The 23,161-nt window shown below is 41.3% G+C and overlaps 1 protein-coding gene across 7 annotated transcripts in view; it reads left to right on the top strand.

The window, feature by feature from the left end:
- REPS2 (RALBP1 associated Eps domain containing 2) overlaps positions 1-23,161 on the top strand; it is a 162,036-nt gene that overhangs the window by 101,224 nt on the left and 37,651 nt on the right. For all 7 annotated transcript variants that reach the window (XM_061627193.1, XM_061627191.1, XM_061627192.1 and 4 more), the window contains one exon: positions 20,518-20,585. In XM_061627193.1, coding sequence (XP_061483177.1) covers positions 20,518-20,585 — 68 coding nt within the window. The remainder of the gene's footprint in view (positions 1-20,517; positions 20,586-23,161) is intronic.

The raw sequence follows: 23,161 nt of genomic DNA on the forward strand, positions 1-23,161 counted from the left end.
AAAGGTCAATTTATGGAGTAGTGGCAGAAGCAAAAATGTATCTATGATGATAATATATTTCCTCTATAGAAACAATATCTGCAGAAGAAAAGCTGTGAAGTAGTTTTTTCTGCTTCATCAGGTTGAGAATCTTACATTTATTTAATTAATTTAATTAATATTGTGCCTTTCCACCCAAAGGGAGCCCACCTTACTATTTGAATACCTTACTATTTGAACTTTTGAAGTCATTTTAGTAGGCTGGTGAAGACTCAAGGGTGGATAAGGTTTGGTTGGAAAAGCTGTTGTTTTTTCAAATTGTAAGGATTTGTATCTAGATTTAATTTTTAGGGGAAGCAATACTATCAGTTAAATCATAACAGTTTTGTCTTTGAGATGTGATGATAAAAAATTGTGTTTTTTGTGTTTGGTTATTTTTAATAACACTCATTTTGAAAAGTAGATTGTTATACACAAAAGTTATTTGAAGAATAAAAGGTCTTTAGTGAAAAGTTATAATTGCTAGTCAAACTAGTTCTGATTACTGTAAAAGCAGCATTAGAGTATGCATCTAACAGCATAAATAAAGATACATTTTATAACTTCTCTCTTTTTTAAAATCAAAGTAGTCACAAGTGCTTGCAAATGAGATTTTAATTGGCAGTTTATTTTTTTAGAGATACTTTTGAAACTTTGATCCAGCCTGTAGCTTATCAAAGCAGTGCAAAACACGGAAAATAAAGGTGCTATTGTAAATATTGTCCAATGTAACTAGTGCTCAACTTTGCAGAAAATTTGGCGGGTTTTTACTTTCAGCGAGTAGCAGACAACATGGTGGGGCTGTACTGCTCACCTGACCTCCATCTGGCTGAGTCACTGCTATGTACCAGAACGTAGAGTGTGAGACAGCAGCACGGTCGGTGTGGTGCAAATGTGCCGCCAGGAGCACTGGATTGGCTCCACTGGCGCGTTTGCACTATACCAATCTCGCCACCCCCTTGCCCAGGCCTATTCCCGTATGCAGCAGCAACTCAGCCAGAGGGAGATCAGCTATATCACTCAAAATAGTCAGCTCCTTGCTCTCCTCAATTAGAAATTATAGATCAGTTGTGAGTCCCCTTTCAGGCTCCTCCAATAGGATAATGTGCCTCTCCCCTCTCTGTTTCATGATTCACGATAACTGCAGTTTGCCATGACATCTGCTTTGACAAACTATTATTACTGCTAACCATTGTTTGCCTCCAGACTAGAGATCAGTTCAAACTGTACTTTCAGAAGCATTATAGTTAGCAATAACCCTGTTTTCCCAATAAAGATGTCACAGCAAACTACAGCAATTTCAAACAATAGACAGGAAAGGAGTGCACTAGTGCAAGGGAGAAGAGCCTAAGGACTGCCTTTTGCCTCCATGACATCTGAAATGAGCCAGTGCCTTAGTGAGTGTCTCTAAATTAGCAAAAAACTTTGGTTTTCTCAAGTAGTATTAATATAAAAGGATCATTTGTTTGGGGAGTGAGGTTCAGCCATGGGACAGCTATTCTGCAGATAAACTAAAGAATAATAATGGCTAAACACCTGGCTAAGCAGTATGCAGATAAAATCACATGCATCCATGCTGTCCTTGATGTTGTTGTTATTACTGAGATAGAAACGGATGGGACCAGGATGGCATCTAGCATTTCTTGAGAAGTATACTTCTTTTTTGCTTGTTTTGCTTGAAGATGTAGACAACCTGCTTGGAGAAGTTAGGCCTATCACCTGCTTGCTTGCTCCTTCTCCTTCATGGCTTTTGAGATTGGCAAGATTAGGATTGAGGTAGTTAGCGTCTCCTTGAAAGAGGGAGTAGTCCCCATTCACCTCAAGGAAGCAATAGTGAAACCACTCCTAAAAAAGCCAAATTAGATCCCTTGGCTATGGACAATTACTGACTTGCTCCGTATTTGCTTTAGGGGGGCAAAATAATAAAAAGCAAGTGATGGCATCTCAGTTTCAGGCAGTTTTAGGTGATAATTATTATTTGGATCCATTCCAGTCTTAAATTCAGGCCAGTTATGGGATAGAAGCAGCTTTGGTCATCCTGGAGGATTTGCTCTGGAGGATGTACAGGTGGATCTCTCAGTGGCTGTTGATACAATCAACCATGGCATCCTCCTGGGTCATTTATCAGGACTGGGATTGGTGTTACAGTGGTTCCAGACCTTCCTGGATGGTCATACCCAGGAGGTGGTGATGGGGAATTTTTGCTCAGCCCCATGACCTTTGACTTGTGGGGTTACTCAGAGGTCTATTTTGTCCCCATGCTTTTTAACATCTAGATGAAACTGCTGGGAGAAGTCATCCAAAGGTTTGAGCTGCAGTATTATCAGTATATTGATGGCACTCAGCTCTACCTTTCTTTTCCATACTCACATCACAAGCAGTTGTCAAAATCCAAAACTGGTACCTGGATGCAGTCCTGGGATGGATGTGGGCAAACAGGCTGAGGTTTGATCTGCGGAAGATGGAGGTGCTATGAGTAGGGTGATCCTCAGCTCCGAAAGGTGGTTTACAGCTGGTGTTGGACGAGGTGACATTCCCCTTGAAAGACCAAGTACACAGTTTAGGAGTGCTCCTGGATGTGGTGCTGATTGGGGAAGCTCAGGTGGCATTGATGACCAGAAGTATTTTTTATCAGTTTCATCTGGTACACCAACTGTGCCCTCATCTGGATAGGGCTTATCTAGCCACAGTGACCCATGCTCTGGTCACATTCAGACTAGTTTACTGTAATGTACTCCACACAGGACTACTTTTAAAAACTGTTTGAAAACTTTAGCTGGCCCAGGACACAGCTACTAGAGTCCTGTTGAGAGCTAGGAAATCAGCATCTGTAACATCTTTATAATAGCTGCACTAGTTACCAGTGTGTTTCTGGGCCAAATAAAGTACTGATTTTGACCTTTAAACAGTTTGGGTCCAAGCAATTTTGTGGACTACCTGCACTTATAGCATTCTGTCCGCCGTTTAAGGTCAACTTTGGAGGCTCTTTTGGTATGTCCATTCCATAGGTTGGTCAGGGCATGGCCATTCTCTAATATGGCTTCACAACTTTGGAATTCCATTCCATCAAATCTGTGTCAAGTTACACATTGCAGGGTTTCAGAAGGCCTTGAATCATTCTCTTTTAATTAATCTTCGAGGTATGATGAATTATTGACTGGGTGATGGGTAGATTGAACTGTGTTTTTTCTGGCTCTTTTAAATTTTATGGGTTTTCCATTTTAGATGTTGTATTGCTGTTTTTCTTTTCCTCCATTTTATATCATAAGACACTCTGGATGGGCATTTGGCAAAAAAAGAAAGAAACCGCCTAAAAATACGTTAAATAAAGAAATAGGGCTCCTGTGGGCATTTATTTATTTATTTATTCATTTATATCCTGCCCTTCTTTCCAGAAGGAGCCCAGGGTGGCAAACAAAAACACTCAAAACACTCAAAAACACCTTAAAAACAAGACTTTAAAACATATGAAAACAAAAATCTTTAAAATTATATTGAAACAAAATATCTTTAAAAAAATTTTTACAACATCTAAAAGAGTAATTCCAACACAGATGCAAACTGGGATAAGGTCTCTACTTAAAAGGCTTGTTAAAAGGCACTGAAAAGATAACAGAGATGGCGGATGTCTAATATTTAGTTAAATTTATATTCCACCTTTCTATCAAATGGTGCTCAGGGCAGTTAACAATAATAACACCAATATAATAAAATAGCAATAACACAAAAAAATCAGGTAAAACATTAATGCAATCAACAAAAACTCCAGGCAAAATAAATTTCAACTGGTGATGGCAGGGTTACCTCCTGGAGATGTCAAGTGGCATGTCTTTCCATAGGTCCATCTTGGGAAGTGGCACCAGACACTATGGTCAAGTTAAGTTGGTCCCAACTCCAGATGGGATTGGTATCTTGCTCTTCTTCCAAGTAGTTCAGAGCAGCAATTTCAACTCATAGCAATGCTGCCACCCATGGCTCCTTTGGAGAAAGGTGCAGGATATAAATTTAATAAATAAATAAATAAAGTTTTGAGCTGATGTGGTGGCTTGCTCAAGACCATCTTTGGAACTTAATACTCAAGAGGGAATTCAAATCTGGTATTCAAATATGGGTTTGGACCTGTTTTTCACATCAAAGCCCAGCAGTGTGTCCACTGGACCACACTGGCTGTCATCTAGAATGGTTTGGGATTACCAAGAGAAGAATATAGCCTGCAAAGTCTGGGGTTGTCCAGTTTGGCCCCAGACATAATCAAGAAATACAACACAAAGTACATGATACACAGTCTATACTGCCACCCACATTGTGAGTGTTGAAAGGCTCCCATCTTGTGTTTCTAATCCAGTTAGTAGGTATTGGTTTCCAAACACATAACAGAGGTCAGAGAACAACTCTTATTTTATTTATTTATTTATTCATTACATTTATATACCGCCCCATGGCCGAAGCTCTCTGGGCAGTTTACAGCAATTTCTGGGTATTTTACAGCAATTTTCCCTAGCAACTGTTTGCATCACCTAAATGAGGCCCACCTTAATTTTTTTAGAACTAGGGACTTAAGTCATGTTTATACTGAGGAAGGAATTCCTAGTCATTCCTGCATATATCTATTCCTATTCAAGAGGGTTGAATAAAGTTAACTAGAACCCTGAAGAGCTGATAAGGTGATAATACCAGGCTAGATTGATCATTGTGTTTACTCTGTTTTAAAGACTCTCCTGGTCATATATATGCAACAAATTGGGTTTTTGGGGTGATGTACACACACGTACATACAAACACACACGGCCAGCTCTCTTTAATAAGTATGTAATGGAACATGGTGAACCGTGATATGTTTTCGATATGATGCAGTGACCTTAAAAAAAGCATCCATGAACAAATTCATCATGCTGCCTCTTGTGTTTCTGCTTTGCATACTGAGTATTTCTAGTTCCAGGACTTCTTCCACCTGGCCAGCCTTCACTGCTCCTTCTGCTGCAAACTGTGCAAACGGCTGCTTAATTTCTTAACAGAAGAGCTGGTATGTGCCAGCAATTTGCCTCATGCTGCATTCCTATGCTGTGTTCCTTTTAATCATGCTGTGCTTAATAGTCTGAACAGTAGATTAAATTAAGAAAGTTGGCAACCCCGACTAGTCTTTCAAGTTTTAGATGGCTGGATCCAACAAAGCACACTCACAGAATACTTAAGGTATTGCTTAAATGGTAAGACACTGGATACAATCCTGTGTTGGCTGTGCATGCTTAACCTACCCAAAGTCAATTCCTCTCATCCACCGAAGATAATAGCATGGTGCAGGAGAAAGTGAGTATGTACCTGAGTTCATTTTTATTCTCCCTTATCTCAATTTCAAGCCCCAAAAGGCAAATGCCCATGCACTTAAAAAGTGATTGGGGCTAGAAACTATTGCAAAATGGTTGGATGACCTGGGGATCCTGTAAAATCGGATTGAGTCTGTTGTTGTTCTATTTATATCCCCCCCTTCCTCCTGAAGGAGTCCAGGATGTAATTTCTGCCATTACTTTGAGATAATAGCAGCCTCCACACATGTATGAATATAGAGCTGTGATGAAGCCACATAAATTATGTGTTGTGTAAAAGATAAATAAAATCTAAGCATGCAGCTCCTATACACATTATCATGTAGTTTTCAGTGATAGAATCCTCTTTAAATATTGTTATATGTTTAAAATAATATAATCCTACAAATGCATGTGAAATAGGAACTGGATATGCACTGGAGTTTTCCCTAGACTTCTATAATAACAGGAAAACCATACAAAGTTTTCACCTGTAAAGCATGAATAGGACTTATACAAGTCCTAAATAAATGAGTAGAGTTGCACACTCCTGCCTCAGGATCTGGGCCTAGGTAATTAACTTTGAACATAGTCACAAGCTAATTATTTAGGGCTGGAGATTTGAAGAAAGTAGCAAAACAAATCTTTAAAAAGTAGAACACAGGAACTTACTTGTGGAAAGGTATGGATGAAAGAAAAGAAAAATGTTTTGTGTAAGCAGGATTTTCCAGTCAAAAGGGATAATTCAAAGAGTAACAATGCAAATATCAGTATTCAGGAATGTTAATACAGACTGCGTAAATATTATTAGTTCCAATTAATATTCTGTGTCTCACTTTAATCTTTAGATGTAACATTTACTTCTATGTCCTTTCAAATTGATGTGATTTAGGCAAGTATTAAGGAGCTTGTAATTATGCATACCATATGGAGTAGATAAAATAATAAAGGCCAGCATTCAAGGCTGCTGCAAAAACCTTCCATGCTCATACTGGAGTTTAATGTCCCTTTTCCTAGCAGAGCCCCTGTGACCCTGTCTTGAGGAAATGGCACATTGACTGCCTCCTCATTCATAACTTCCATAGGGGAATATGTTCAAATATGAGACTCAATTGAAAACAAGGCAGCAAAAGTGCAGCAACTCCAGCTTTATTGGCTTTTGGCCCTTGGTACAGATTGACACTCCTTCCCCAGGCAATACAGTCCCAAGTTCCCACAGTAATAGTAGCAGGTTCTTCTAAGTGATTTCAGCCTTGCCTTTCTCCATGCCAGGATCCTCTCCAGGGGCATCTTTGGTAGATACTCAGAGTTCAGTTGTGTCCCAGTACACTTAGTCAATCAGCTTGTAGAGCCTGTACCACTCCAATAGCCCCTTTCCCAGACCTATGGGGCTTGGGGAGTGCTAGGTCCAGCTGCTAGCACCTTCTTAAGACACCCTAGGGTCACACATAATGTCCCAATGCAACAGTATCTTCTCCCCAAATGGGTTGGGGTGGTAGGGGATGTATCTTGTCAGTGTCCCCTGTATCTCCCTGGTGGCAGAGAAAGAAGCTGTAGAGAAATCAATATATGGAAGTCCCTCAGGCCTCTGCGTCTCTCTTCTCCAGCAAGCCAGTCTCTCTCTTCCTCTTGCTAGTTCAGGGCTATTTAAGCTCATGAGCTCCAAAAGCCCGTTATGGTAGCATCTGCTCCCTGCCCCAAGCTGGACTGACTGAATTGCCCTGACTCTTGTAGAGGCGGATGTGAGGCTTTTTTAAAGGGGCACTTGTGGTAGAAGCCATTCTGCCCAAGGTGATCCCCGGTAAATCTTCACAGTCCCTCATGCCAAAAAATACACTCCTGATATTTGGAGTGATTTTTTAAAAACATGTTTTGCACAGCCTTAATATAATGGCCGCGGGGTGTAGATTTTATTGGCAGGCACTGTGTGTGTGTACTTGTGTGTAGTTTAGAATTGAATTGTTTCCAGTGCGTGTGTTGTTTTTTATGTCAAAGGGACATTTTAAGCTGGATCTAGGAAGCATAAATCACTACTTTCTAGCATCAGTTGTAGGTGTATTCCTCCTTATCTCTTTGTATTTTTGATTCTTCCCCTCCCTGCTCTTTATGTGAAGCACTTTGGACTTAAGACAATTGTGTACTGCATTATTTAATTTTTATTGGTAACTGCATTTAAAATGCAGTAGTCAAAAAATACATAAAATGTAAGATCCATTTCCAGAGGTTTACTTACCATGCTTCCAGAAGATGTCCACCTACTTCAGTGGCTCTTCTCTTAGAAGCAGAAATGTCTATTATACTTGTGTGTTTTTTAACTTAAGCCACAGGATAAACTCACTGTAAGGTTTCTGCATTGTTTTCAATGGTGTGCAATTAAAAAATAACCTCTGTGCTGAATATTTTCTAGGCAATACTTTTTGGGTCTGACTTTCAGATTTTACATGATTGAAGTTAGATTCTGTTCTGAAATGCATGCATACACATCATTGCTGCCTTTAACAAGCAGAACCCAACAATGACAACTCTAGCATGCAGCCTGTCTGTATCTACTGCATATATATTATATTTTATACATGGAAATATTTACACAAAACACATGCATTCTCTCTCTCATGCGAAAAAAATGCTGTCCTCTTTTAGAGAGAAGTGTTTGTTGATACTATGTTCTAAGAGCTCCGGGTTGTGTGTGGGAATAGTGCTCACATAAGCATACTGCTTTTAAGCAGGTCAAAAATATTCTGAAACAGCAGGATTTTATGAATATTACATTAATAGCTTTAGTTACGATTTTAGGATTTAAAAAGCAAGAAACTGGGTCAAACATGCCCATTCTGAGCAATTTGATTGCCTAAAATGCTGAATGCACAGATATGGCATATTTTTCAAAGCTGAACAAGATGTAGTTTTAAATATATATATATATGGTTCTGTTGTGAGAGAAACCACTTAATGTTCTGACCTGATCTGCACTCTGTAGGTTTGGCATTGCTAAAAACATTCAACATATGAATTTTGGGCCTGGAAGAAGCCCTGACTGATTATTTTCTTTTAGTACAACTTTCCGTTCCTCTTTTAGGATCAACTTGACCCCACAGATGGCAAAGTTAAGGGTTAGGGTATGAATATGCAAGAAACAATTGCCATGGGTTTACAGCAAGTTTAATAATGAAGACAGCAAATGAAGTGTTTTTAACATCTTGACAAAGTTAAAAAGAAGTTTTTTAACAGAAATTGATTTAATTCATTTGAGAAATAAGGCAAACTGTGCTATATTGGCAACACATAATTTAAAGTAACTAATTTCTCATTTAGATGCTACTCAGTGCATTTGACAGCACCTACACAGAAAGAAAGCAGGAATGAATAAGAAACCTGTGGATAAGATTATAACATGATGATCCATTCATGGTGGTGATGTTGCTTCAGTTTCACTCCATATTCATGCAGTTGGGCGTGCACTGATTAATCATAGCTTCCCGGCCTGTATACCTGTTATAATCGTATACTTAACTCCTAATAATCATGAGTGTGTGTTATCAAACTTTTACAGTTTACACATGGATTTTCTGTTAATTCCAGCACAAAAGTGTCTTCATGGTAACAAACAGTCTTGTAGCACCTACAGACGAACACGTGTTGTTATTACCTACATTCTCATGAACTAGAGTCTCTCCTGGAAATGTTGTGTAGGAGTTTTGTAATGTGCGAAGCATCTCTGGACTATTTGCCCAGCTGTAAGAACCAAATACCATGACTGAAAATGTATACCTGGGTTATGTATGCTGTAGTCTTCAACTTTTCCAGAACTAGAATCCAATTATATTATTTTAATTGACTGTTCTGCTGCTTCCCACCTTGTGCAACCTTAGCAAGGACTTGAGGACTGGCAGCCTTTTGTTGTTGATCTTTATTTTTTATCTCTAGCAAAGTTCACAGTATGCACTAGTTTTTCTTTGCTCATCCATTTCTTTCAAATTAATAATAAATAAAGACAAGTATAGCAAGCTTACACCAAATAAAATTTTGTTTTTTGACTCTGTAAGAGAGGACAGTAATGATTGTACCGCCTCTACTGAGCTCTTGTGACATTCTCCACAGCTCTGAACACGATACCTTGGCATATGGCTGGTGGCCCACCGGTTTTTAATTGTTTTTAAATGTTTTAAGTATTGTTTTTATTTCATTTTTAATTGTATTACTTTATCAGTGATGTGTTTTTCAATGTTTTGTTTTATTGTGTGTTTGTCAACCTGGGCTCCTTTGGGAGGAAGTGAGGGATATAAATTTAATAGACAAACACATATTTCCAGTAGACAAAAACAATTAAAATTCAGGGAAATTGCAAACTTTGAAGAGAAGACTGATGATGCATGCTTTCCTGTGGTGTCCAGTCCCAGGATGGGAGATGGATGTCTGGTGCACGTAATTCCCTTTGCCAGACTGGAGTGGAGGACACTCTGTTGATAGGGATGATCCTGCCTCTGGGAATGGCAGGACCTTTTTTAGTCTTTTGCCTCCTCTCCATGGGGAGGAGCCATTCCTCTCACCAAACTGACACTGTCAGTCTTGCAAAATGTGGGTTTGGCTTGCTGTGTGGCCCTTTCCCATCGATACAGCTATTGTTTTGTCTCTGTAAGTCCTCCTCTCCTGGTTGCACTCAGTCTGCCTGTGTACCCTGGAGTTTTGGTTTGGGTTCTATTCTCCCCATCTCTTGGCTGTTCTGGGGTTGGGGGAGTGAGAAGGAGCAGCCATTGGTTGAGGGGCATGTCTCTTTTTTGGACTATTTTAATGCTGCCAGAGCCCAGAATATAGGGGCGAGGAAGGGCTGCGCTAACTAGTGGACAGTTATCACACTCCCATTCTTCCTAGCTGTCCACATTGTGGCAGTAACTGCAATTTTGGAGGAAATGCCATTTTGGAACACAGTTTGCTTCTCAGAGCTTTTTTGGATGAGAGCACCATTTGCTTCTATTCCTGCTTCTGCCATCTTTGAATTTTTTTGGCAGGAGCACTGTTTTGAAAAACACTTCCAATTGACTCCCAGCTTTACTGCACCATCCTCTCCCTTACATTCACAGAACGTGGAGGTGTTTTGGTATCTTATGCTACTTTGCAGCTTGCTGTGATCTCCCTTGAAGAGGTTGCCCAATGTGCAATTGCCCAGAGGGTGGATTTTGGGGGGTTCCCTCTGTCCAACCTCTCCTCCTCTGTGTGGTCTAGTATCATGTAACAACAGCAGGCAGTGCCCAACAATAGGTGGGTTGGCCTGTGGTCGCTGGGGAAGAGGCTTGCTTTAGGGTCTACTTCCTGTCAAGAGGCTAATAGACAGGAGCATCTCTCTTCCTGCTATGAGCAGTGATTATCTCTTGTGGGTGGTTTACTAGCTTTCTCATTTCCGGGACCCTTTCTCAGTCATTCTGAGTGGCTGCCTGCTTCCATTCGCCCCTGTTCACCTGTAGGGGTCATTTGGGGGCATTTACTTGGTATTTGTTCCACTTGTTGGACCTCATCATTGGAGTGGGCATGAGGCAATGGAATCCTTGGGCCTGGTTATTCAAGGGGGTGAGATGTCTAACTCACATGAGTCTGTGGCCTCTGAGTCGAGGTATAGTGCCTCAGTGGCATCTGGGTTATTGCTACTTGTTCAAGACCTGGCAGGGGCCTCAGTTATTGATAGCCAACATGGGAGGCTCCCACCAGTTGGGAAATTTCCAGGTTTTTTCCCCCATGGTTGCGCACCTGTATCTCTCAGGAACTCACAGAGACCATCCCCCACATTCTGCTCTGCCTCAGGTGATCATGGAAAGGGATCATTATTCTTCCTCCTCTTCCTTTTATTCCCACTCCCATCTTCCTAGGCCAGCCTTTCCCAACTAGTGGGCCACCAGATGTTGTTGGACCACAATTCCCATCTTTCTTGACCATTGGCAATGCTGGCTGAAGCTGATGGGAGTTGTGGTCCAACACTACCTGGTGGCCCACTAGTTGAGAAAGGCTGTCCTAGGAGGAGGGCCAGTGTTCCAGAGGTCCAGTCTCAGCTGGGACACGTGGCTCTCGCTCCTTCTGGAGAAGCATATTTGGACTCTGCAGTGGTGGGGAGGCTTCCTTGGGGTCAGGGGATTCTCATAAGGATGGGGGGAGGGGGCTCTTTCTGATGAAGAGCTTGAGGTGGTTATCCTTCAGCAGCAAATGTTTCCTTCAGAGATTTTCTTGCATCTTTTGGAGAAAGCCCGTGGGGTGTTGCAGCTTTCAGAGGAAGAGTCTTCGGCTGAGGCTACCCAGAATACTTGCAAGGCGTTTCCTTCTGCTGCCGCTAAGCCAGCCACAGTACCCTTTCACCAGTCATTTGAGGATGTTTTGGATGCAGAATGGGCATGTCCCAATCAGTCTACTAATGTTTCCAAACTAACCAGGCGGCATTACATCCTTTCTGATGATATAATGTAGTGTCTCAGATTTCCTTCAGTGGATCAACCTGTGGCTGTTTTGGCATTGAACCCCAACATTCCCTCAGAAGGGAAGCAGGGCCCAAAAGATCCTTGAGATAAGCATGTTGAAGGGGCTGTTTGACTTAGGTTGAAGGCAGACACCATGGTCTTCAGGATAGCAGCAACCACCTCAATTTTTGCTAGGGCTTTTTTTGTGGGCTGAGGAGTTGGGGGCTATGGAGAATATTCCAAGTTCCTCAGAGACAGTTAAAAAAATTCTCATGCTTCAGCCTTGTCAGTGGATGCCTCACTGGATGCACTCCAGTTTTCTCCTAGTTTGATGGCCGCCACCACAATGGCCAGGAGAAACATTTGGCTCAGACGGTGGGAGGTGGACCAGGCCTTTCAGCAGAAATTGGTCAGCCTCCCATTTCTGGCTCTCAGTTTTTCGGAGAATCACTTGAAAAGCATTTGGTTAAGATGAAGGACAAGAAAAAAGTTCTTCCTTTGGTCAGGAAGGAAGACTAAAAGAGGCGCCACAATAGTTCCTTTCGTAATACCAAAGGCTTTGTGAAATCCAGACAGTATAATCATTTCAAGGCCAACTGGAGGAGGCCTGGTAGGGCAGGGTACAGTCTGCCTCTAAGCAGGCTGGTGGTTCTTTAAAGGTGCCAAGGAGCCTGTCTCCACTTGATACAACCAGGGATCTGAATCAACTTCTTGGATTCTGCACTTCACGAGAAGATGACACAGCATCACCTCAGACAGGTGAGTGCTGGACATCGTCACAGCCAGCTACATTCTGGAATTCTTCTGGACTCAGCGCAACAGGTTTTCTCCAACCCCTAGATCCCAGAAACCTGACAAGCACCAGAACTGCAGGAAGGCCATCAACCATCTCTTCCCCATTCATGCAATAGAACTGGTGCTCACCTTGCAGAATTGGTATGGAATTTCTGTGTTCTTTTTCTTGGTGCCCAAGAAAAATAGTGACGCCAGAGCCATCTTGGACCTCAAGTTGGGTAAACATAACCATGGTCAAACAGAGGTTCAAGATGGAAACCCTTCAGTCAGTTGTTGCAGCACTGAGAAGGGGGATTGTATGGCCTCCATAGACCTTTCAAGGCACCTGCACATTCCAATTCAGCCAAGTTACTGCAAATTTCTTCATATGATAAAACCCACTTCCGGTATCACACCCTTCCATTTAGCCTGTCCTTGGCTCCAAGGGTGTTCACCAAGGTGTTGGTGGCCTTTGTTGCCCATCAGCGCACCAGCAGGATCTGTCTTTATCCATATCTGGACAACATTCTGGTCCAGCCTCTGTCCTGGGAATGGTGTTTCCAGGACACACAGGTGACCCTTCAGTGTCTACAGGATCTGCTTTTCATGGTCAACAGGAGAAGAGTTCCTTGACTGCCACACAATCTCTGACATACTTGGGAGTGTCTTTGACACCCTGCTCTCCTCCCGCCAGGCATCTACCAATAGGGTGTACTTGACGATGTGGTGTTTGTTTGTTTCTTGGTGTACGATGTTGGGGGTAGACCACACTTCACAGAGTGTTAAAGATCTGCTTGGCATTATCCAGGTGGGAGTGGGTAATGAAAGGCACTATCAAACGCCAAGCGGCGGCACTCAGCAGCATTTTAGCCAGTCTTGGGGGTCCGGTGCTGTCTTTGCACACCTTGTATAAACATTTAATTCATGGGGGGCTTAAGTTGCCACAGGTGGTCCATAGGTTCCCCAGTTGTAATCTCAATTGGGTCCTTACTGCTCTTATGGGTCCACCTTTTGAACCCATGGCAACTTGTTCCCTTAAGCTGCTGGCTCTCATGATGATGTTTCTGGTGGCTATCACCTTGGCTAGATGCATTTTAGAACTGGGCACTCTGTCTTCTGATCCTCAACTGTGCATTTTTTCATTCTGACAAAGTGGTGCTGCAGACTCATCCCTCTTTCATTCCAAAGGTAAACTCAGTATTCCACTGTTCCCAAGAGGTGATGTTGCCTTCATTCTATCCCAATCCTTCCTGTTCACAGGAAATGAAGCAGCGCACCCTGGACATCCATCCAGCCCTGCGTTCCTACTTAGACAGAACCCAGGAAATCCGTAGATTGGAATTCCTGTTTGTTTGTTTTGCAGGGCTGTCAGCTGGCAATAAAGCTTCCACCTCTTCCATTGTGAGGTGGCTGAGAGAGGCGATTGGGAAGGCCTATGAGGCCTTAAGTGGTAAGCAGTCTCCTGTGGGGATGTTGACCCATTTGCTGAGGGGAGTGGCTGCCTGCCAAGGCTAGTTTCCCATTATAGACATCTGTAAGGCAGCTACCTGGGCTTTGGTGCACACCTTCACAAAGCAGTTTTGGGTGGATGTGTTTTCTTCTGATGCTGCATTCAGAAGGATGGTGTTGTGTGTGGGGGGGTCCCAGTTAGGCATGGTGCAAAGGAAGCCTGCCCCTTCGGTGGGATTGCTCTGTTACATCCCTGTCAACAGCGTGTCCTCCCCTCCAGTCTGGCAAAAGTGGAAGTTTTACTTTCTCTTTGAATATTGGAGGGGAGGACATTCAGACTGCCTCTCACTTCCTCTGCTTGGTGGCTGCTATGCTGCGTAGATTATCGCTTAGTTGGAGTGGATAGTGGCTGGGTGGCCTCTAAGTCTGTCTAGGCCCAGTTATTTACAGTTTTGTGTTTTTGGTTCCCCATGTGTTTGGGATGGGGGTTTTGTGTGTGGCTTGGTGGGGTTGAGGAGTTGTCTTGCTCCACCAGTTGGTCTCGCGAAAGCGATGGTTCCCCCCTTTGGAAAGGAGGTGGAAGATTGGAAAGGACCCTGCCTGTCACTCCCAGAGGGAGGATCATCTCGGTTAACAGAGTGTCCTCCACTCCAGTCTGCCCATAGCAATTCACGCTAAGTACAATTTCTGTTGTACACCTGCCCCAACAACATGCAGCCTGATGTCTGAAGAAGAGTATGTGTGTTTGAGCAGCTGTCCTTCACCCTGTCATTATTCTTTATTACATTTATCCATTGCTTATTACAAAAAATGTCTCAAAGGTATTTAAAAATTGTACAAACATGCAGAATACAAAATTTAAAACAATATCAAAAGATAAAACAACATTACTGACTAAAAGTAATCATCCTGGATCCTGTCCACACATGCATGCATGAAGAAGATTACATACATAACCTTTTCAAAGAAAAGGTGTCACCACCACCATGCTGCCAGTGAAATGTACTGGGCTTTTCCCAGTTGTTGTCAGTTTCAATTGCATGTAGAGAAGGAGGTGGGGGGATAAGGTTTTCCACAAGAGATGGGGAGATATTTAAGGAAATGGTGCTATCGTTAAAAGGGAAGACGAATTTAGTAATAGTGTTAATAATGTCCAAAAAGAGAGGAACTTTCCTACAGGGAGGACATATCAAAATGTGGAAAAAGCCATTCTCAAATATGTACTGCTGTTTGGAAAAAATGATGTAGTGGAAGTCTAAAAATGCACTTCAGATGATACAAAAAACACAAGAAGTGAAATTCAGTAGTAAGTCTACTTTCCTGTTGTTGTTATGTGCCTTCAAGTAGGTTACAACTTATGGCGACCCTATGAATCAGTGACCTCCAAGAGCATCTGTCATGAACCACCTGTTCAGACCTTGTAAGTTCAGGTCTGTGGCTTCCTTTATGGAATCAATCCATCTCTTGTTTGGCCTTCCTCTTTTTCTACTCCCTCCTGTTTCCCCACCATTATTGTCTTTTCTAGTGAATCATGTCTTCTCATGATGTGTCCAAAGTATAATAACCTCAGTTTCATCATTTTAGCTTCTAGTGATAGTTTGGTTTAATTTGTTCTAACACCCAATAATTTGTCTTTTTTGCAGTCCATGGTATGCGCAAAGGTCTCCTCCAACACCACATTTCAAATGAGTTGATTTTTCTCTTATCCGCTTTTTTCACTGTCCAACTTTCACATCCATACATCGGAATACCATGGTCTGCGTGATCTTGACTTTAGTGTTCAGTGATACATCTTTGCATTTGAGGACCTTTTCTAGTTCTCTCATAGCTGCCTTCCCCAGTCCTAGACTTCTTCTGATATCTTGCTGTTGTCTCCATTTTAGTTAATGACTGTGCCAAGGTATTTTGACCAGTTCAATGTCCTTGTTGTCAACTTTAAAGTTACATAAATCTTCTGTTGTCATTACTTTAGTCTTTTTGACATTCAGCTGTAGTCCTGCTTTTGTGCTTTCCACTTTAACTTTCATCAGCTTTCGTTTCAAATCATTACTGGTTTCTGCTAAAAGTATGGTATTGTCTACATATCTTAAATTATTAATATTTCTCCCTCCAATTTTCACACCTCCTTCATCTTGGTCCAATCCCGCTTTTTGTATATGTTCTGCTTATTGATTAAACAAGTAGGGTGATAAAATATACTCCTATCTCACACCCTTTCCAATTGGGAACCAATTGGTTTCTCCATATTCTGTACTTACAGTAGCCACTTGTCCAGAGTATAGGTTGTGCATCAGGACAATCAGATGCTGTGGCACCCCCATTTCTTTTAAAGCATTCCATAGTTTTTCATGATCTACACAATCAAAGGCTTTGCTGTAATCTATAAAGCACAGGGTGATTTCCTTCTGAAATCCCTTGGTCTGTTCCATTATCCATCGTATGCTTGAGATTTGATCTCTGGTACCTCTACCTTTTCTAAATCCAGCTTGAACATCTGGCATTTCTCACTCCACATATGGTAAGAGACTTTGTTGTAGAATCTTGAGCATTACCTTACTTGCATGGGATGTTAAGGCAATAGTTCAGTAATTGCTGCATTCCCTGGGATCCCCTTTCTTTGGAATTGGGATGTATATTGAATGCTCCCAGTCTGTGGGCCATTGTTTAGTTTTCCATATTTATTGACAAATATTTGTCAAAATTTGGACAGATTCAGTCTCAGTAGCTTGTAGCAACTCTATTGGTATGCCATCTGTTCCTGGTGATTTGTTCCTTCCAAGTATTTTAAGAGCAGCTTTCACCTCACATTCTAAAATTTCTGGTTCTTCATCATACTGTTCCTCCGTGAATGAATCTGTTATCATTGCATCTCTTTTATAGAGTTCTTCATTGTATTGCTTCCATCTTCCTTTTATTTCATCTCGGTCAGTCAGTGTTTTCCCGTTGATTATTCAACATCCCTACTCGTGGTTTAAATTTCCCTTTAATTTCTCTAAGCTTTTGGAATAGGCCTCTTGTTCTACCTTTTTTGTTGCCCTCTTCTATTTCTATACAATAACTATTGTAATAGTTCTCTTTGTCCCTATATACTAGTCACTGTATTGTTGCATTTAGGGTCCTAACCGTGTTTCTATCTCCTTTTGCTTTCCTTCTCTCTTTAACCATTTTAAGAGTTTTGTCAGTCATCCATTGAGGTCTTTCTCTCTTTTTAACTAGAGGTATTGTCTTTTTGCATTCTTCCCTGATAATGTCTCTGACTTCATAGTTCTTCTGGTTCCCTGTCAACTAAGTTTAAAGCCTCAAATCTGTTCCTTATCTGATCTTTATATTCTTCTGGGATGTTATTTAAATTGTATTTTGGCATTATGATTGCTTTTTTCTTCTTTAGCTTTACTCTGATTTTCGATATGACGTTCATGATCTGTACCACAGTCTGCTCCTGGTCTTGTTTTAGCAGAAAGTATGGAATTTCTCCCATCTTCTGCTACCAATTATATAATTCATTTGATTCCTGTATTGACCATTTGGTGACGACCACGTGTACAGTCGCCTTTTTGGTTGTTCAAAAAATATGCTTGCTAGAAACAAATTATTGGCTTCACAGAATTCGATAAGTCTTTCTCCTGCTTCATTTCTATCTCCTAAGCCCCATTTCCCCATAATTCCTAGTTCTTCTCTGTTCCCTGCTTTTGCATTCCAGTCCCCCATGATTATCAGCACATCTTGTTTTGATGTATGATCAATTTCTTCCTGTATTTCTGCGTAAAAGCTCTCCCAATTCCTCTTCTTCTGCATTCTCCGTTGGAGCATAGACTTGGATGATGGTTATGTTAATGGTTAGGTTTCCCATTAAATCTCATTAATATAACTCGTTCAGACCTTGCAATAGCTCTTAATTGTTTTTGCTACATCACTTCTCACTATTAAAGCAACCCCATTTCTTCTTAATTTCTCATTTCCTGCATAAAATATTTTGTAGTTGCCTGATTGAAAATGCCCCATTCCCATCCATTTTAATACGCCAAGTATTGTAATGTTGATACATTCCATTACTTGCTTGACAATTTCTAACTTTCCCTGGTTCATGCTTCTCACATTCCATGTTCCTATTGTATGCGTCGTACAACTCCGGATTCTCCTTTCGCATCTGTGCGCATCAGCCTCAGGGCTTCCTTCGTCTTTGACCCAGCTGCATCATTAGTCACAGTGCTACTCGTACTTGTCCTTTGTTCTTCCCCAGTAGCTCAGTGAGTGCCTTCTGACTTGGGGGTCTCATCTTTCAGCACTATCTCGTGTTGCATTTTGGATACTCTGTTCATAGTGTTTTCGTGGTAAGAGGTATTCAGAGGTGGTTTACCATTGCCTTCCTCTGAATTTGGATGCATCTTAGTCTGGTGTTTCAGCTTTGACCATTCCACCTTGGGTGCCCCTGCTAGGAGTCTAGCCTCTTGGTCTAGACTCCTGGCGGCATTGCTCTCAGCTTCTTCAGCACTCTCAAATACCCTCACCGCATTAAGGCATGCATCGGGGGGTGGGGGAGATAGACAGGTTGTATTTTATGTGTTTTTCTTTCATTTTATGTATTTTTATTTTATTTTAATGTGATCTTTATTGTATACAATTTTATTATGTACATTCAATTTTATTGTAAGCTGCCCTGAGTGCCCTATTATAGTGTAGAAGGGCAGGATAGAAATATTTTAAATAAATAAAATGTGTTGGTTGGACATTTGAATTTTAGCATTAAAGTCATGACATGAGAAAGCTAAACAGAAAAGTTTCCTAAGGCTTCCCATCGGCATCAGGTTGGCCACTGTGAGAACAGGATACTGGACTGGATGGGACTTTGGCCTGATCCAGTAGGGCTGTTGTTAAGCAGAAAAAATGTTTCTCACCATCACCTTTAATATGAAAGATAGATGTGGGATGAAAGTGCAACACCCAAATTATTTCCACTAGAAAAAAAACATGAGCTGCTTTGGACACATGTAGAAAGGTGGAATACAAATATTTTAAGTAAATAAAAATAAATAGTGAGAGCCAGTGTGGTGTAGTGGTTAAGGTGTTGGTCTACGACCTGGGAGACCAGGGTTCGAATCCCCACAGAGCCATGAAGCTCACTGTGTGACCTTAGGCCAGTCACTGCCTCTCAGCCTCAAAGGGAGGCAATGGTAAACCCCCTCTGAATACTGCTTACCATGAAAACCCTATTCATAGGGTCGCCATAAGTCAGAATCGACTTGAAGGCAGTCCATTTCATTTTCAAAAATAAATAAGAATTGGCTAAATGGGGGGGGGGGAGAATACCAGTAACAAAATAAAAAAAATTTCTCGTCCTACAGATGTTTTTGTGGGTTTTATGGGTAATGTTACCTAAATTCTAATAGCTCACCACCTTGGCACAATATGTTTGGGGTTCTGGATGTCACCAGCCATTAACAGAATTGGAACATTCCTAGTTATTCCTTTTCTTTCTTTGCTACATATACTTTTGGCCAACATCTACAATTTTGCCCATAAATCTTTAAATACATAAATCTCAATTATTCCCGTATGTTTTGCAAATACCCTTGTCTAAATAAGTTTAAAAATGAGAACATGGTTAATTGTTCTTTAAAAGACTTGATACACTTTTTAAAAATGTGTAAGCTGTAAGATACATGGCCTAAGATACATTTAACATTCTCATGGCGTGATTTGAGTGCTAGAATTTTAGATGTCCAAATAAGAAACACAAAAGAGGTTGCTAAATATCTTCTGAATTGTGTTTGCTAAAAAGGATTAGCAGTTATAAGGAGTTGCTAGAAGGTTAACTATCAAGAGATTCCTCAGTTGTGCTTCATATGTAGGTATAATTATGTTTCATTATAATTGCTTCACAAAGCGTCCTCTTCTCTGCAGTTCTGGCCTCTGAAGGTTTATGGATTTAACTGAAGCCAGATTGGAAAGTATAATAGATGGTCCCATCATGGGTGTTAGCATCTCAGATTTCTGGCACAGACTAGAATACTGAATTATATTACGTTACCATAAAGCCCTAAACTGACTTGTTTGGTCTCTTCCCTCTTCAGCCCCTGCCAAAAATATTTAAAAGCTACAACTAGCCCATCTAAGTGCCAGAACATCTAATTCCGCACACAGATGTTTTCTGCACTTTTTCGCGTCATCTAATTTTATTTTGAATGCTCTCTAATGTCCATGTTAGAGTGTTGCTTCACTTTTTAAAGGCAAGAGTGTTTGTGACAAAGAACAGAAAACTCAAGTGTAGTGCGACTCCTATATACCATGCTCCATATCTATCACTGAAATATGTGCATTGAATCTGCATTGACTGTTTTTGTCACATTTTTACTGAATGTGTGAGCTTCTGATGAGGTCCTTCCTAAAGGACAGTAGTGATATGTTCACTTTAAGTGTGTTTCTTAAATTGATTTGAGCTTTTTAAAACCAAGTTCTGGTTCTAACAGATGTGTTTAGTTTTAGGTTGCAATCTTTCATGTTGTTTATCTCCTTGTTTTATCCTTTTATTTCTGCAGTTAGGGCGGGTTGGCTGCCACCACCACCACCACCACCTGCTCTACCTCCTAGACCTTTTGTATCACAGGTATGTATAGAAATTCAGCATGAGAATATTGGTCTTAGTAGTTTCTTTAAAAGGGATAGTGGACATTGGCAGAGTTTCCAGACAGGCAAGGAGCAATGCTACATCATCTTACTATAATGGGGTGGGGAACCTCTGGTCCATGGGCCTAATTAGGCCCAGCAGAGGTCCCAATTTGGCCCATGAGACCATTTCCCCCAAACTATACCCACCTCCCCACACTGACATCATATGTGATACCAGGTGCAGACAGGTAGGGACACAGCTGCCAATGCACAATTGGGATCTTTAAAGTGCACTCCCAATTGTGTATTGGTATGAGGGTATTGCTGTCACAGGCAATCAGTTGATTGGTGGTGAGAGCAAGCCTGATGGGATCAGCTATTCCCATGAGGAACTCTGTACACAGCCATCACCTTGTCCAAAGTGAGGCATGGGTAACTCCAGCGGGCTTTGAGTCACTTCCCAGATAGGCCTGCCTTCCGCAGGGATTAGCTATGCAACCAAGAAACTCACACAGCCTGTGCCTGCAGAAAGCAGGCTTGGAGTTGCTGTCTCTCAGCTAATAGGTGGTAACTGACCAAGTTTCCCATGGGAAACTCAGGGATGGAGGAGAAATTCAGTTGGGTAATGAGATCCTTCCTAATTTGCAGCTCCCAAAAATGAAACCTACATTGTGAAGGAGAGTGAAACCAGCCACATTCACACCATGCATTTATTCTGCTATTATTCCACTTTAAATACTCATGGCTTCCCCCAAAGAAGCCTGAGAAGTGTAGTTTGTGAAGGGTGCTGAGAGTTGTTAGGAGGCTCCTGTTCTCCTCAGAGAGCTACAATTCCCTAAGTGGTTTAACGTTCCAACCCTCTTCCCAGGAAACTGGGAATTATAGATCTGCGAGGGGAACAAGGGTCTCATAACAACTCTCAGCACCCTTAAGAAACTACACTTCCCAGTATACTTTGGGGGAAGCCATGACTGTTTCAAGTGGAATAATAGTGGAATAAATGTACAGTGTGAATGCAGGCCAAGAGTGTCCAGGTGACCAAATGATTAAGTGTTGACAAGCTTTTAAAATCAGGCTGGTATAACTGAGTTAATGAGAAGGCTGGTGCTGTTTTGCAGCTGTCAGAGATTGGAAATCTGGTTGAAGCGATGTAAGTTTCAGCCTTAAATCTGGTTCCACATCTAACTTGTTTTGATATTTTGATTTCAATGCAACAAGTGCAGAAAATCCCCTTTCACAAACATAAGTTGTAGGAAAAGGCATCAGGTACTTCACAGCCTTATCAGAGAGTTCTGGGGACTCAGAATGAACATATAGCCAGAAGTCAGACAGGTGTTTTTGTGTGAAGAGTAGCTTTAAAGATTTGTCACATGCAAGTTCTATTAAGCTGTCTTGTTCTTTTGGTGTCAGGTGTCTGAGAGTATAGCATTATCAGCACTCACAAAGGGGTTTTTAATCCAGCCGTATCTTGACTCAGGAACGGGAAAGTAGACACACAGCTGTACTTGGAGTCTTTGCAGGTGTTCACTTATGTCACATTCTTCTTTATCAGATAATCACATTTGTGATGTGATTAAGAAACCTGAAAGACATGGAAATGATTCGTACTTGGATTGATTCAATTGACAAGACCACAGGCTTACTTTCTGGATCACAGCTTCTATTTTATCCTGAACTTTGAATATATTTACATCCTTTTCTTAAAGACTTAAGTTGAGTCCATTTAAATGGCTGAATATATCAGCTAAATATGCCAATTTTGCTAACCAAGAAAAGTCATTGAAGTGATGTGAAAACTGAGATTTTGATTCAAGCAGGAAAATCCTTACTTCATCTTGCAACTCAAATAGCCGCCCTGGGCTCCTGCTGGGAGGAAGGGCAGGATATAAATAAATAGGCGAGTGAGAACCTTCTCTTGAGAAAGCCAACAGATTTCTGTATGTAGAAGTAGTTGATGGTGATCACTGCCCATCTACTCACACAGAGCTGCAAAAAGTATTGATTTTAGGGGGCAAGCCTTAATGAAATTAGCAGTTTTCACAGAGTCATCTAAAACAGTCTTGAGCTCAGAGGGCATTTTCTTTGTTGCTAGTGATTCCCTATGAATGCGGCAGTGAATAAAATTTACATCTGGTGACACAGCTTTTACACAAGCAACACCACCACTATACTGGCCTGTCGCAGCACGAGCCCCATCACTACTAATTCCAACACATTTTGACCAGTCAGTATTGCTCTCCTTTATAAAGTCATTCAGAATTCTAAAAATGGCATCTGCGGTTGTCCGTGCTTGCAATAATCTGCAAAAGAGAAAGGTCCTCATTCATACTTTCATTGCATTCATATCTAACAAATGTCAGAATATTGGCTAGGTTTGAAATGTCTGTGGATTCATCAAGGTGAAGAGCATAGAAGCGACTATTACCTATTTTTTTAATGAACTGTTCCTTGACATTCTCAGCCATCTCCCCAATTCTGTGTTGTACTGTATTATTTGACAACAAAACAGCATTCATTTCTTTGCAAGCCTTCTCTCCCAACATTGTACTCACTATTTTCTTCGCTGCTGGTAAT

This window comes from Rhineura floridana, chromosome 5 (genome assembly GCF_030035675.1).
Source record: "Rhineura floridana isolate rRhiFlo1 chromosome 5, rRhiFlo1.hap2, whole genome shotgun sequence".
Lineage (NCBI taxonomy): Eukaryota > Metazoa > Chordata > Lepidosauria > Squamata > Rhineuridae > Rhineura > Rhineura floridana.